The sequence below is a fragment of the Nelusetta ayraudi genome, unplaced genomic scaffold (assembly GCF_046127955.1).
Source record: "Nelusetta ayraudi isolate G7.1 ecotype Tasmania unplaced genomic scaffold, CSIRO-AGI_Nayr_v1 ptg000048l, whole genome shotgun sequence".
NCBI lineage: Eukaryota > Metazoa > Chordata > Actinopteri > Tetraodontiformes > Monacanthidae > Nelusetta > Nelusetta ayraudi.
In genome coordinates, this window is record NW_027466098.1 from 3,190,779 (window position 1) to 3,206,092 (window position 15,314).

Genomic DNA, 15,314 nt, shown 5'->3' on the forward strand with positions numbered 1-15,314 from the left:
ACAGTGCAAGATGCCTTCCGGCTGACAACTGCCAAGTTCTTCAAGAAAGGGAACCAAGACCATCCGATTCTGATGCTGAAGCCGTTATTTTATTTTGAAAGGTGACCCGCAGCTATTTTAGGTCGAGAAAAAAAAATGGCCGAAATGTTTGTTTGATGGAAAGCGGGTCAAGCCGGAGTGGTTGGTGAGCCAAAAATTCTTTTGACCTCACGTTGTCTGTGTTGCCTCGAACCAAAAACTCAAGAAGGAAAATAAACGAGTTAAATGGAACCCACGTCTCATCAATTTATGAATGATGTAGTGGTGCTGGTATGACGGACGGACATTGAAGACACCTGAGCGTCAATGGTAAAGAGCGGCTACATGAATGAAAACTGTGGAACTACACAGTCAATCAACACAATCAACACATTGAACACACAAACACATCACATCCTTCCTTCATTTGGCAGCAGACAATAAAACAGCAGTTGGATCAAAGATACAGTGGTGTCCGACGAGACGCCAGTGAAGGATCTCTGATCCAGTGGAGCTCCAAGCTGCAGTGACTTTACACACAACTGAGCATCATGTTGAGTTGAAGCAGCAAATCAGAGCAACACTGTCAGTCACAACAGGACGTGTTGACAATCAGTGGCTGGAAGACACTGGAGTGTGAAGCTGCACTGAGGACACTGTAGTGGAGACACTGAGGACCTGGGGCTTCATTTACAAAAACGTACATGGATTTCATCCTGAAACAAAAAAATCTGGATGTTCAAAATGTTGCGAACGCACAAACGCACACCCATTTCCTTTGAGAGTCCCAATCCTCGTGGAATTGATCGCACATGAGCACGAGCCCTGCTCCTCCCTAGGAACACCTCCACATACAAAGCGTTGGACTTTTGGAAGGACAGTCTTGAGGTCAGCATGACTAAAATCTCCAGTGAGGATGGTAAAGCTTTTGGGTTTACTGTCTGTTGATCACTGATGGCCTGGTACAGTTCATTGAGTGCAGCGTTCCTCTCACTGCTGTTGTTGGTGGGAGGGATGTAAACTGCAACTAGCAAAATGGCAGTAAACTGCCAGGGCAGATAGAATGGACGGCACTTTATGATCATCAACTGTGCCAGTGGTGAACAGTGTTTGCATACCACTGCAGTGTCCCGGCACCACGCACCACAGATGTAAACACATGCTGCACCACCGCGGGACTTCCCTCCATTTACATGATGATGGTGATGGTGATGATGATGATGATGATGATGATGATGATCAGACATTAATGAGTCTTGATTCACTTTCACTGTCTTTAGAATCTCACATGTCGACCACAACTTCTCTCTCTGCTCTCCTTCATCCAGTGAACTCTCAGAGCTTCAGTGTGCAGTGGTGTCTTCAGCTCTGCAGTCCAGCCCCTCCCACCTCACACTGCTGGACCTGAGTGAGAACTTCCTGAGGGATCCTGGAGTGAAGCTGCTCTGTGCTGGACTGCAGAGTCCAAACTGCAGACTGGAAGTTCTCAGGTCAGTTCCTGCTTTCTACTGGTGGACAGTGTGTGTCAGCAGATGACAACTGGTGTGTAACACTGCTCAGTGTGAAGACTTTGAAGCAGATATTAAAGACTCATCTAGACAAAGTGGATGTTGATATTTTCATGTCAACAATCTGCAGCCAGAAAAGACTTTGGATGGTGGAAGAAAGTGTGGAAAATGTCTCCAGTCACTTTGGAGCTCAATGGAAGTTGTTGATTGGAGATGAAGGCCACATGACTGAGCAGAAGATCCTGTGAAGAAATATTAGAGGCAGATTAATAGTGCGGCAGTATTTCTTCATCTTGTCCTTTGAATGTGTTTGACTTGTAACGAGACTCTGATGACTGAAAACAGCCACAAGCACACAAAGGACTCACTGATTATTTTCCATCTTCACTGCTGATTGGCTGCACACTGACTGACACACTGCTGTTGTTATTGTGTTGACAACCCACTGGCACAATGACTCCTTTGAGGGAATGACTCAGTGATCCCAACAGCTGCACATCTGGATCATCAACAGGGAGAAATGACTCTTAATATGACATTTACACCATGGAAGGAATCAAATATTGATTCTTTATTCAGGCTGGAGAACTGCTGGTTGACAAAGCTCAGCTGTGATTGGCTGCTCTCAGCTCTGAAGTCCAACCCCTCCCACCTCAGAGAGCTGAACCTGAGTTGGAACCACCTTAAGGATTCATCAGTGAAGGAGCTGAGTGGTTTTCTGCAGAAGTGTGAGCACCCCTGGTTTAAAGGTACAGTGTGTATTATCCTGCCATCTGGTGGTCAGATTTCAGCGCTCATTCACTCACCCGCTCTCCTTTGTTGAGTGTCAGATTCTAAAGTCGACTTTTGACTTTGATTCTCAGAGTGATGACACCCTGGAAAAACTCTCCATCATTATAAACTCTCCTTCATTTCTTCTTTATTCAGGTTGTGGAGGTGCAGGTTGTCAAAGCTCAGCTGTGATTGGCTGCTCTCAGCTCTGAAGTCCAACCCCTCCCACCTCAGACACTTGGACCTGAGTTGGAACCACCTTCAGGATTCAACAGTGAAGGAGCTGAGTGGTTTTCTGCAGGGTCCAGACTGTAAACTGGAGACTCTGAGGTCAGTTCACCCTCTTCACTCTACAACTTCTATCACTCTTGTTGTTGTTGTCATGATTTTCACTTCACTGCTGTTGGAAATTCAATTTGCAGTCACTGCTTTGTGTTTGAAGCATATGAAATTGGGTGGAAAGGTACAGTGTGTAAAATCCTACCATCTAGAGGTCAGATTTCAGATTGCTTTAGTGTCAGATTCTGAAGTCAACATTTCACTTTGATTTTCAGAGTGATGACACCCTGGAAAAACTCTCCATCATTTCTTCTCTATTCAGGTTGTGGAGATGTAGTTTGTTAGAGCTCAGCTGTGATTGGCTGCTCTCAGCTCTGAAGTCCAACCCCTCCCAACTCAGACACCTGGAGCTGAGTTGGAACTGCCTTCTGGATTCAACAGTGAAGGTGCTGAGTGGTTTTCTGCAGAGTCCAGACTGTAAACTGGAGGCTCTGAGGTCAGTTCACCCTCTTCACTCTACAACTGCTGCAGTTATTGTTGTCATGACTTTGGATTGAGTTTGTTGGAATTCACTTTGATTCCATTAGAAATGTGTAAAACTGGTTTTAAATTACACACACACACACACACACACACACACACACACACACACACACACACACACACACACACACACACGTATGCGCACATACGCACTCACGCACGCACACACACACACACGCACGGATGCGCGCGCACACCCAACTGTGAATGACACTCTCCATCATTTATTCCGTATTCAGGTTGTGGAGGTGCAGGTTGTCAGAGCTCAGCTGTGATTGGCTGCTCTCAGCTCTGAAGTCCAACCCCTCCCAACTCAGACACCTGGAGCTGAGTTGGAACTGCCTTCTGGATTCAACAGTGAAGGTGCTGAGTGGTTTTCTGGAGAGTCCAGACTGTAAACTGGAGACTCTGAGGTCAGTTCACCCTCTTCACTCTATAACTTCTATCACTCTTGTTATTGTTGTCATGATTTTCACTTGACTGCTGTTGGAAATTCAATTTGCAGTCACTGGTTTGTGTTTGAAATGAATGAAACTGGGTTTAAAGGTACAGTGTGTAAAATCCTCCCATCTAGTGGTCAGCTTTCAGATTGCAGATCCTGAAGTGGACATTTCACTTTGATTTTCAGAGTGATGATACCCAGGAAAAACTCTCTATCATTATAAACTCCATCATTTCTTCTCTGTTCAGGTTGTGGGGCTGCAATTTGTCAGAGCTCAGCTGTGATTGGCTGCTCTCAGCTCTGAAGTCCAACCCCTCCCACCTCAGAGAGCTGGACCTGAATATGAACCCCCTGAAGGAATCATCAGTGAAGGAGCCACTGATGGATCTTGTCTACAGCAGTGACCATCAACTGAAGAGTGTGAGGTTAGTACTGGTTAGGAACCAGTGGATGATGGTTCCAGCACCAAAGCCAGTTGATCCCACAGCAGAGGTCCAGTGTTCCCAGTCACAGTGTGAGAGGAGGATGGTGACGTCCAGCTGCTCCTCATTCATCCAACATCTGCTGCCAAACTGCTTCTTCTCTCAGTTCACCACCCAATTATTGATCAGTTCATCTTCATCAGGCCTCAGTATCAGTCCAACACTCCATGGTCACATGACCTTCACATGTTCCACACTAGACATGTGACTGAGAGTCTGCTTCTTCTCACCAGTCACTCCACCATCTCCATCAACAGTCAGCGTCTCTGTGATGATGCGTTCAAGGACCCTGAGTCCTGACTCCTGCTGCCTCTTCTTCTCTCTACAGGTGGAGGTGAGGGAGGATGAGGAGGAGAGTGAAGAGGAGCGCTCCATCTAGTGGTGGCTGACAGAACTACAACAAGTGGAGCCAAACAGCAAGCTGTGTGTCATGACTAGTGATGGTGAGGTGAAACCTCATGAGGCATTGAACCACTTGAGCCAACTGGTTCGAGAAACGGAAACCACCTACTGGCCAAATGTACAATCACAGGCAAGCTGTGTCTGAACCATGTGTGATGCATTGAATTTTTGTGTCTGTTATGTCTGTTGGGAATGACTATGAATTGCAAAAAATGAATGACCAAATAATTTCTGTACATAAATTATATATATATTTTTGTTTTTTTATTCTCACTTATTTATGATTATTTTTATGGGTACTGATGCCAGTGGTTATGGGGATGCTCCAAACAAATTTTGTTGTTAACTTTGTTCAAGAATGACAATAAATAAATAACTTGACTTGATAACTATGTGTATGATACATTTTTTGAATGTATTCTGTTTGTGCAATTTTTTTCTGAAAATGGCATGGGTGTAATCAGGCAGATGACAGTGAAAGTGATTGTGGGACTTGGAAAAGGGCATAGATCAGGGGTGCTCACACTTTTTCAACATGCAAGCTACTTTTAAAATGAGCAAGTCAAAAAGATCCACCTACTATAAAACAGGAAAAGTCATTCAGCAATATATTTGTAGTCCAATGATAAAGAAAGAAAGGATTAAATGGGTCAACATGTTCCCATGTGCATTTATGCTCATCATTGCACAGAAAACTCATGGTTTAAAATTGTTTAGGTTATATCTGCCTATGTTTGATTTTATCAATAAAAGTGTGTCTACGTTAAGATGTTTTGCTGTATAGTTTTGTGTTTTCCAGCGCATAGGTTAGGGATAATTGGTGTGTGTGTGTGTGTGTGTGTGTGTGTGTGTGTGTGTGTGTGTGATGCAGACGTTTTGCCAGCAGCATCTCCCAGGATCTCCGGCGCGTCTGCAGTGCGTGCGCACTTTGAAGCGCATTTTCCGAGCGAGGCGTCTCCATCAGTTTACGCCAGGATTGCAAGCTCACGCGACAACCCCGGTAGTTTTGCGTGTAAAACAACAGCGAAACTCTTTTTCCTGTCCCTGTCTGGTCTTTATTTGATCTGAATAGTGCCGAAGCCGATACGTCACATTTACGTTTCACTGTAAAGCACAGCACATTTAAGAACAAAATCCAGCACATCGTACATTATGACCAAAATCAACCAGATCCACCGTGTTTTCTAATCCTGCCTGAACGATTCTACCTGCTGTAATTGACGCGGATCTCTCTCTCTCTCTCTCTCTCTCTCTCTCTCTCTCTCTCTCTCTCTCTCTCTGTCTCATGCGATCGACCCAAACTCCCTTCGCAATTGACCAGTAGATCGCGATGGACGTAATGGGCACCCCTGGCATAGATGCTTGTGTAACATGGACATTGATGTACAGAACAGGGGGCTCCATCCTATCACCTCTCCTCTCCTCACTCTTCCCTAAGCTCTCAAAACTATCTCCAAACTAAACGCTATCTAGTCTCAAACACTCCAAACTATAAACGCAATCCAAAATCTAGTCATCCAAACTCTCTCCAAATCTCAGTTGACTGCAACTCTCCTACAATAACCCCCATTTTGAATGGAGCCTGAGGGGTCTATATAAACCGTTAAAATATGAATTGCAGACATATATATATATATATATATATATATATATATATATATATATATATATATATATATATATATATGTACATATATGTGCGTGTGTGTGTGTGTGTAACTTTAACTAACTTATCTATTTCTATATTTCTATCCATCTATCAAACTTACTATCTAGGGATCTTGATATTGTGTTGGCAGATGCATTATCACGTGTACATGTGGACTAGCTGCGAAATTCTTATTTCGGGGGAACTGAGGGTTTTCTTGTTTAGTTTTGTTTGTCGGTATGTTAATAGGGTTTGGTTCTTAAGGGAGGGGGTGTTATGACCCACGGGTGGGTCTAGGTGCCTCTATCTTTGTGTCTGTGTGTGTGTGTGTGTGAGAGTGGATGACGCCTTGCAGGTGCGGTCCTGGATGTCGGCTGCTGATTGGACGCGCCACGGCTGAGAAGGAGGAGCAGTCGAGCCAGCCTGACGGTCATCCCTCCTCCGCTCCCAACTCTGCAGTTAGTCACTTCTGAAATGGCGTTAGAGCACGCAGCCGTAGGGGTGGGCTGCCATTTTCTTTGTCCCCTCTTTTCTCCTGTTTATTAAGTATGTAGGGAGGTTAGCCTTTCTGTATTTGGGTTCTCTTTCTTTCTTTAGTTAGTTCTTAAGGCGAGCTAGTTGGAGTTTGGTTTATTATTTTGGCCTGGGCCCACCCTGAAACCTTTGCTGCCCACCGGTTAAGTTGTTTTGTTTATTTCATTTACTGATCAATAAATGTTTTTGTTGAAAACCGCCAACTGCCGTGAGAAATGAATGAGGCTTGGGAGTGGGGGAAGGTGTCCCACACGTTGCGTCTCGGTCCCCCTAGACGGGACGTAACACAGAGTTTTCACCGTGACAGCAGGTTGAGCTCCTACCGTTTTACAAGTGACGTCGTCACGTTAGCCTGTTCCATCCTTGCTAAATTCTTTAAAGAACTACCGTTAGTAAACTTTTAAATTATAATACACTCTACACTAATTGTAATTTCCTGCCCGTGGTTCTATATTGCAACAGTTGACGGCTCATATCAGCAGATAAGCAGCAACAATCTGGGCATTGCGGGTGATTCATAAATATGTCATTTCTTATTAATTAGCCCATAAGTGTTGTACACCAGTGTGACACCAAATGCTTGTTGCTGACAGCAGTGAAGAAATGACACTCTAGTGGTTCTGCACATTAGTATAAATAGAGTGATTCTCTATCATTACATCACAGGACGGCGGCACTCTGACAGATTCCATGAACCTGGAGACTGATGATCCAGACTCCGGTCCAGATGAGCCAACAGGCCACAGTGGAAACGGGTCAGAGCATGGACTGGCTGCTGAAAGGATCCAGGTAGGTGGCGCTGTCATCCCAAGGTGTGTGGTGTGGAGGATCAGGGCCAAAGTTCCAGATGCTCACAGATGTGACTGTGGATTCAGGAGGAGTGTTTGAAGGCTGGACTCCCAACAGTGATTGGCTGCTGAGGACCTCTCAATCACAATCAGGTTTTTTAGTGGCTGTGAGATTGAAAGTGAGATTGCATTGTCCAGGTAGGAGGACAGCAGTCAGCCATGTTTCACCTCCAGTCAACACGCAGTGGTTCACATGAAGGTCCAAGAGGCCTACAGACCTACACTGAGTCTGGAAGTGGCAGTACAGTTGGATCATTGTCTTTGTTGTGTTGTTTGGTCATTGTGATCCAATGTAATGTGAGAGAAGGACGAGTGCAGTTATATTGGAGTGAGTTATTTAGAGTGGAATAGAAGTTATAATGCAGAGTCTGTTTTTATGAAATGTTCTATCACCTGGCAACCATCCATCCATCCATCCATCCATCCATCCATCTTCTACTGCCGTATCCGGAGTCAGGTCTCGGGGGCAGCAGCCTCAGCAGAGACCCCCAGACTTCCCTGGACCCAGTCACCTCCTCCAGCTCCTCCAGTGGGACCCCAAGGCTTCCCAGTCCAGCCCAGAGACCTGGTCCCTCCAGCAGGGTCTCCTCCTGGTGGGACATGCCTGGAACACCTCCCCAGGGAGGCGTCCCAAACAAGACCCCGAGATGCTGGAACTCCTCCCCCTGAGGCAGGGCCTCCCCACCGACCCAGAGAGGGCAAACCACCTCATATCTTGCATTGATTTATCTGTTGGTGATTAATTATAATGTATCATTTATTTTATTTAAATTATATTTGAACTGAATTGGATTTGTTTGTAAAAGTGAGATTTATTTTCATTGATTCATGTGGTTTATGTTGAGACCTAGTGGAGAAGTGGGTATGGCCTACAGAAGGTTTGAGTACACAAGTTATTCAGATATGGAGAATCCCCATGGCAGGACTTCAGGAGATATATAATCAAAGTGTTAAAGCAGCAGAAATGAAATGTCAGTTGAGGTCAAGGTCACACAGGTTGTGATGGCTTTTATTGTCAGAATATTGAATCATTGAAATATAATGTTTGAGCTTGTAACAAAGTTTGGATGATATAACATAATCACATAAAATAAATGATCTGGTTTCCTTCTGATTCATTGACGTCCTTCTGAAATCTCCACACAAACATCTGGCAAGCATCAAAACCATGAATTATTTTGAGGGAAACTTCTTTTGTCTTACTTATGATTCAATAATGACTTGAGTTCCCATCACAGGTGTTGTGAATCACTTTATCTTTTCCACATGATTTCCTTATTTAAGATCATGAAGCAGAAATAAAGTCTCTTGAAAAGTATTTTTCACCTCCAAAATGAAGATGTTATAGAAGTCTGAAGTGAGAGCAGAGCAGTGTGTTGTTGATGTGTGGAACCTTCATGCTGAGATGTTCCAGCCGTGGATGATGAGAGCAGAAGCAGTGGTTGTGTTGCTGCTGCCTTCACTGAGCAGCTGCTCCAAGTCCTGCTTCTTCCACTGAGGATTCAGCTCCACCAGTGGCTTCTGGGACGTCTCTCCCAGTAACCACAGCAGCTTGTAGGGAGAAGCAGTCCGCCAGCCACCAGGCTGCACTGGGGTCAAAGGTCGTGACACGCCCACACAGTGTTGGTGCGTGCAGCTTGCTGTTTGGCTCCACTGGTTGTAGTTCTGTCAGCCACCACTAGATGGAGCGCTCCTCTCCACTCTCCTCATCCTCACCACCACCTGCAAAGATAAGAAGAGGCAGCAGGAGTCAGGACTCACGGTCCTTGAACGCATCATCACAGAGACGTTGACTGTTGATGGAGATGATGGAGTGACTGGTGAGAAGAAGCAGACTCTCAGTCACATGTCAAGTGTGGAACATCAGAAGGTCATGTGACCATGGAGTGTTGGACTGATACTGAGGCCTGATGAAGATGAACTGATCAATAATTGAGTGGTGAACTGAGAGAAGAAGCAGTTTGGCAGCAGATGTTGGATGAATGAGGAGCAGCTGGACGTCACCATCCTCCTCTCACACTGTGACTGGGAACACTGGACCTCTGCTGTGGGATCAACTGGCTTTGGTGCTGGAACCATCATCCAATGGTTCCAAACCAGTACTAACCTCACACTCTCCAGTTGATGGTCACTGCTGTAGACAAGATCCATCAGTGGCTTCACTGATGACTCCTTCAGGGGGTTCATATTCAGGTCCAGCTCTCTGAGGTGGGAGGGGTTGGACTTCAGAGCTGAGAGCAGCCAATCACAGCTGAGCTCTGACAAACTGCAGTCAATCAACCTGAATAGAGAATAAATGATGGAGAGTTTATAATGATGGAGAGTTTTTCCAGGGTGTCATCACTCTGAAAATCAAAATGAAACATCGACTTCAGAATCTGACACTACAGAAAATGTCACCTTGAAATTAAATCCTCAGTCCAAAACTAATGTGTGTTGAAATAATGTTTGGTCACATGACCACTGATGACCTGTTTTTCCTTTTCCTTTTTTTTTTTATTTTTTTATTTTTTACTTCAAGCATGAACAGAATGAAGTTTTCATATTCTGGATTTCATTTGAGATGAATCAACCTTCAGTTCAATGTTTATTCAACATGTGTGATGAACTGTGTTTGATGCTGAAACCATCATCCACTGGTTCCAAACCAGTACTGACCTCAGAGTTTACAGTTTACAGTCTGGACTCTGCAGAAAACCACTCAGCTCCTTCACTGATGAATCCTGCAGCTGCTTCCTACTCAGGTGCAGCTCTCTGAGGTGGGAGGGGTTGGACTTCAGAGCTGAGAGCAGCCAATCACAGCTGAGCTTTGACAACCTGCAATACTCCAACCTGAATAGAAAATAAATGATGGAGAGTTTATAATGATGGAGCGTTTTTCCAGGGTGTCATCACTCTGAAAATCAAAGTGAAACGTCGACTTCAGAATCTGACACTACAGAAAATGTCACCTTGAAATTAAATCCTCTGTCCAAAACTAATGTGTGTTGAAATGATGTTTGGTCACATGACCACTGATGACCTGTTTTTCCTTTTCATTTTTCTTTTCTTTTTTTTTTTTTTTTTTACTTCAAACATGAACAGAATGAAGTTTTCATATTCTGGATGTCATTTTGATATGAATCAACCTTCAGTTCAATGTTTATTCAACATGTGTGATGAACTGTGTTTGGTGCTGAAACCATCATCCACTGGTTCCAAACCAGTACTGACCTCAGAGTTTACAGTTTACAGTCTGGACTCTGCAGAAAACCACTCATCTCCTTCACTGCTGAATCCTGCAGCTGGTTCCAACTCAGGTGCAGCTCTCTGAGGTGGGAGGGGTTGGACTTCAGAGCTGAGAGCAGCCAATCACAGCTGAGCTCTGACAAACTGCACCCCTCCAACCTGAATAGAGCATAAATGATGGAGAGTTTATAATGATGGAGAGTTTTTCCAGGGTGTCATCACTCTGAAAATCAAAGTGAAATCGACTTCAGAATCTGACACTACAGAATAAAATGGGAGAGGGAGGGCGAGCGAACGAGTGCTGCACTGTGGAGTCCATTACTGGCTCTTGATGATGTTGCTGTCTGGGCCCCCTTGCACCAAAGTAGGATTGCGTCATCCAAGATGAGTCACTAAGCCTTCAGCGTTCAACCAATCCACAACACGTGTGTCCAGGCTTCATGGGTCGCACTAAAAGCCATCCAGGATGAGAAGACACGGATCCATCAAGCCAGGTGAAAGCTATCCTGGATCAGTGCGCAATGCTCGCGGCTTCCTTCCATAGACCCCCATTATGGAGCTGGGATTGACGGATTGGCCATCTTTGACCTCCTCAGAAGCCTCCATGAGGATTTGCGCCTGGGACGGGGATTCAGACTCTCTACCGTCCAGTGTCACAACAACAACCTCATGTTACTCTTTGATGTGTCTTCATGTTTCTATAATAATAATAATAACAATAAACTTTATTTATATAGCACTGCTCATACACAACATGTGCAACCCACAGTGCTAAACAAAATAAAACAAAACAAAACAAAGAAAGGTAATAATAATAAGAAGAAGAACAACAATCATAATAATAACAATGAGAAAAAATAAAAAGCTCCACTGCCCCTCCCCCCACCCTATACGGACCCACCCCTCCCCACCAACGCACACAGACAAACGCCCACCCCCATATTCACACAGACATTAGATAACACGGCTTGGCACTGAAGAATCTGATGAGGAAAGGCCACTATGGGGAGCCGTCCATACAAGGGGGCACCATGGCCTGCAGCGCCCCTATGGGCAGACCAGGCGTAGCTCCCACTGTGAAGGGCCCCCCATGAGGAAACACTGGCACTAAAAGTATAAAAGGGAGAATAATCATAATGAGAAATAAACCAAATACATAAAAATAAAGTGTGAAACAGTGGCATAAAATGGGTAACCATTATAAAAGTATAAAAATCAATTGAAGGTAATAAAAGGCATAAAAATAGTAAAACGGCATAAAATTAGTGGAGTAAGAGAGAGAAGAGTAAAAGAAGTCAGTTAAACGGCAGGTTAAAAAGGTACGTTTTGAGCCTCCCCTTAAAAATATCAACAGTCGCTGCGGCCCTGAGGCTCTCTGGCAGGCTGTTCCACCGAGTAGGGCCGTAATGGCTGAAAGCAGCCTCACCATGGGTTTTTTTTTGACTCGGGGAACAGTTAACAGGCCAGTGCCAGAAGACCTAGGATATGATGAAAGCAGGTCAGTTAGATAAGATGGGCCAAGACCGTTGAGACATTTAAAAACTAATAAGAGAACCTTAAAATCAATCCTGAAGCGGACGGGGAGCCAATGCAGCGACTTTAAAAGCGCTGTAATGTGTTCCCTTCCTCTGGTCCTAGTCAGCACACGTGCGACTGAGTTTTGTAGTATTTGTAGACTGTAAACACTCTTTTTGGGAAGACCAGAGAGCAGGGCATTGCAATAATCTAGTCTACAAGAAATAAAAGCATGCATTAGCACCTCCGTGTTGGCCTGAGAGAGGAACGGGCGGATTCTGGCTATTTTCTTTAGATGATAAAAACCTATCTTTGTAATATTTTTTATATGTGGAACAAAGGTGAGCTCAGAATCAAAAACAACGCCCAGATTCTTTACAAATTGCGAGGGTTTAAAATCCCGACGTTTTGGTAAAAGTTCCTCTCTCTGGCCTTCAGGACCAATAACTAAAACCTCAGTTTTGTCCTGGTAAAGCTGTAGGAAATTCTCTGCCATCCATGATTTGATATCTAAAATACAGTTTAAAAGGGCATCAACTGGCGCTGTGTCATCAGGAGACACGGCAATGTACATTTGTGTATCATCAGCATAGCTGTGGAAGCTGATGCCGTGTTTCCTTACGACGTCCCCCAAGGGAAGCATGTACAGATTAAAAAGAACGGGACCTAAAATTGACCCTTGGGGGACCCCACATCTAATTTCATGAATTCTGGAGGAGCACGTATCCATACTTACAAAGAAACATCGATCTGTGAGATAAGAACGAAACCAGTTAAAAACAGTACCTGACAGGCCCACCAGGTTTCTGAGTCTATTTAATAAAATATGGTGATCTACTGTATCAAAAGCAGCGCTTTGATCCAGTAGCACCAAGACTGTCAGCTTCTGAGAGTCTGCGTTACACCTGAAATCATTGACGATCTTTAAAAGGGCTGTCTCAGTACTGTGGTTCTTTCTAAAACCAGATTGATAATTCTCTAAAATATTGTTTGTATTTAAAAAGTAATTTACTTGGTTAAAAAACAGTTTTTCTAAAATCTTACTTAAAAATGGTAAGTTGGATACAGGTCGGTAGTTATTAAAAATGTTTGGATCCAAGTTGCTCCTCTTCAAAAGGGGCCTCACCACCGCCGTTCTAGAGGCAGCAGGGAAAACATCCGTCTGAAGAGAGCAATTGACAATATATAAAATCTGCTCCTCAAAGAATCCATAAAGTGACTTTAAGAGTGACGTGGGAATTGGGTCTAAAAGGCAGGCTGTGGGCTTTACTTGGGAGAAAACTCGACCAAGTGTCCTTGCATCAACTAGAGCAAAACTCTCCAGTGTTTCCTCAGATAAAAGTGGTTGTCCAGATGTGTAGAAAAATTGATTTTGATTAATTAAAATACTGGACCTAATGACATCAATTTTACTTACAAAGTGGTCTGCAAAATCCTCACAGAGGGCATCTGTTGGTGTCTGTACGTCCTGATTAAAATTTGTATTGGTTAAAAGATTGAAGGTAGAGAAAAGAAATCAAGGGTTTTTGCTATTGTTTGTGATGAGGTTGGAGAAATGGGTTATTCTTGCCTGTTTGACAGTTTTATTGTAATAATAATAATAATAATAATAAACTTTTATTTGTACAGCGCTAAATCACAGCCAAAGGCGTCTCAAAGCGCTTTATACAATCAGAGAGAACCAACTAGGCCCCCGGAGCAAGCAAGATGCGACAGTGGCTGGGAAAAACTCCCCTGTGGGAAGAAACCTAGGGCAGAACCAGACTCCAGAGGGACATCATCTGCCTATGAGTAGTTGGGGTGAAGTAGAAAGATAGAGGAGAGACAGAGAAAGAGAGAAAGGAGCAGAGTGAGCCAGGGTGGCAGACAGGACAGAGTGAAAAACAGATACACCAACCAGGCAAAACGGATATAAACACAAAGAATAGGAAATAATTCAAGGCTGCTGTCCATGTGGAGTGTAAGTGTCCATGCTTTGGAAGGCAAGAGCCTAGCTCGATGGACAATCTGCCGATAGGACTAGTCCAGGTCTTAAGCGTGGTGGTGGGATGAAGCGATGACAGCAAGACCCCCAGGACAGCACAATCCAGCTCCTGGCGCAGTGGTCATCACCTGCCGGGGACACAGAGACTGCGGCAGTATCATGCATATCGAGCATACTGTACAAAGCATAATGAGAGCTTGGACAGAGTGGATAGAGTAAAAGATTGGATAGAGTAAAAGATTGATTGGGTGAGGAGAGTGATAAAGGTTCCGCCTGCACAGAGCAACGATCCCTGTAACGGGAGCGAAAGATCTCCCTCCACGGCGTAAGCCTACAGCAGCTTAACTGACAGTGGATGGAGTCTAACTATAAGCTTTAAGAAAAAGGAAAGTCTTAAGTCTACTCCTAAATAAACTAACTGTGTCTGCCCCCCTCACCGAGGCTGGAAGATGGTTCCAAAATAGAGGTGCCAGGAAACTGAAACACCTACCTCCTGATCTAACTCTAGAAATTTTTGGGATAACTAAAAGACCTGAATCCTCAGAGCGAAGGGCTCTTGGAGGATGATAAAGTTCAATGAGTTCCCTAATATAAGAAGGAGCCTGAGAATGAAGAGCTTTGTAAGTTAAAACTAGAATCTTAAATTCAATTCTAAATTTGACAGGCAGCCAATGCAAGGAAGCTAAAATTGGAGTAATATGCTGCCTCCTTCTAGTTCCAGTTAACAATCGTGCCGTGGAGTTTTGGATTAACTGTAATGTCCTAAGGGATGAATTTGGGCATCCTGCTAGTACCGAGTTACAGTAATCTAGCCTAGACGTAACAAAAGCATGGATTATTTTTTCCGCATCTTTGAAGGACAAAAAACTTCGAATTTTGGCAATGTTTCTTAAGTGGAAGAAAGCTGACCTCCCTACATTCTGTATATGAGAATTAAAGGTCAGGTCCTGATCAAAAGTGACTCCTAGGTTCCGCACGGTAGAACTGGGTGTAGTACCAAATAGACCACTTTGTCCATCAAAAACTCTGTCCCTACTCTCTCGCGATCCAAATATAATGACCTCAGTTTTGTCGGAATTAAGCAACAGGAAATTCTGTGTCATCCAAGTTCT

General features: G+C 44.1%; 1 protein-coding gene across 1 annotated transcript in view; it reads left to right on the forward strand.

Moving 5' to 3' along the window:
* Positions 1–15,314, forward strand: part of LOC142895010 (NACHT, LRR and PYD domains-containing protein 12-like) — a 160,867-nt gene that overhangs the window by 6,304 nt on the left and 139,249 nt on the right. The window contains exon 3 of the mRNA XM_076035736.1: positions 2,454–2,627. Coding sequence (XP_075891851.1) covers positions 2,454–2,627 — 174 coding nt within the window. The remainder of the gene's footprint in view (positions 1–2,453; positions 2,628–15,314) is intronic.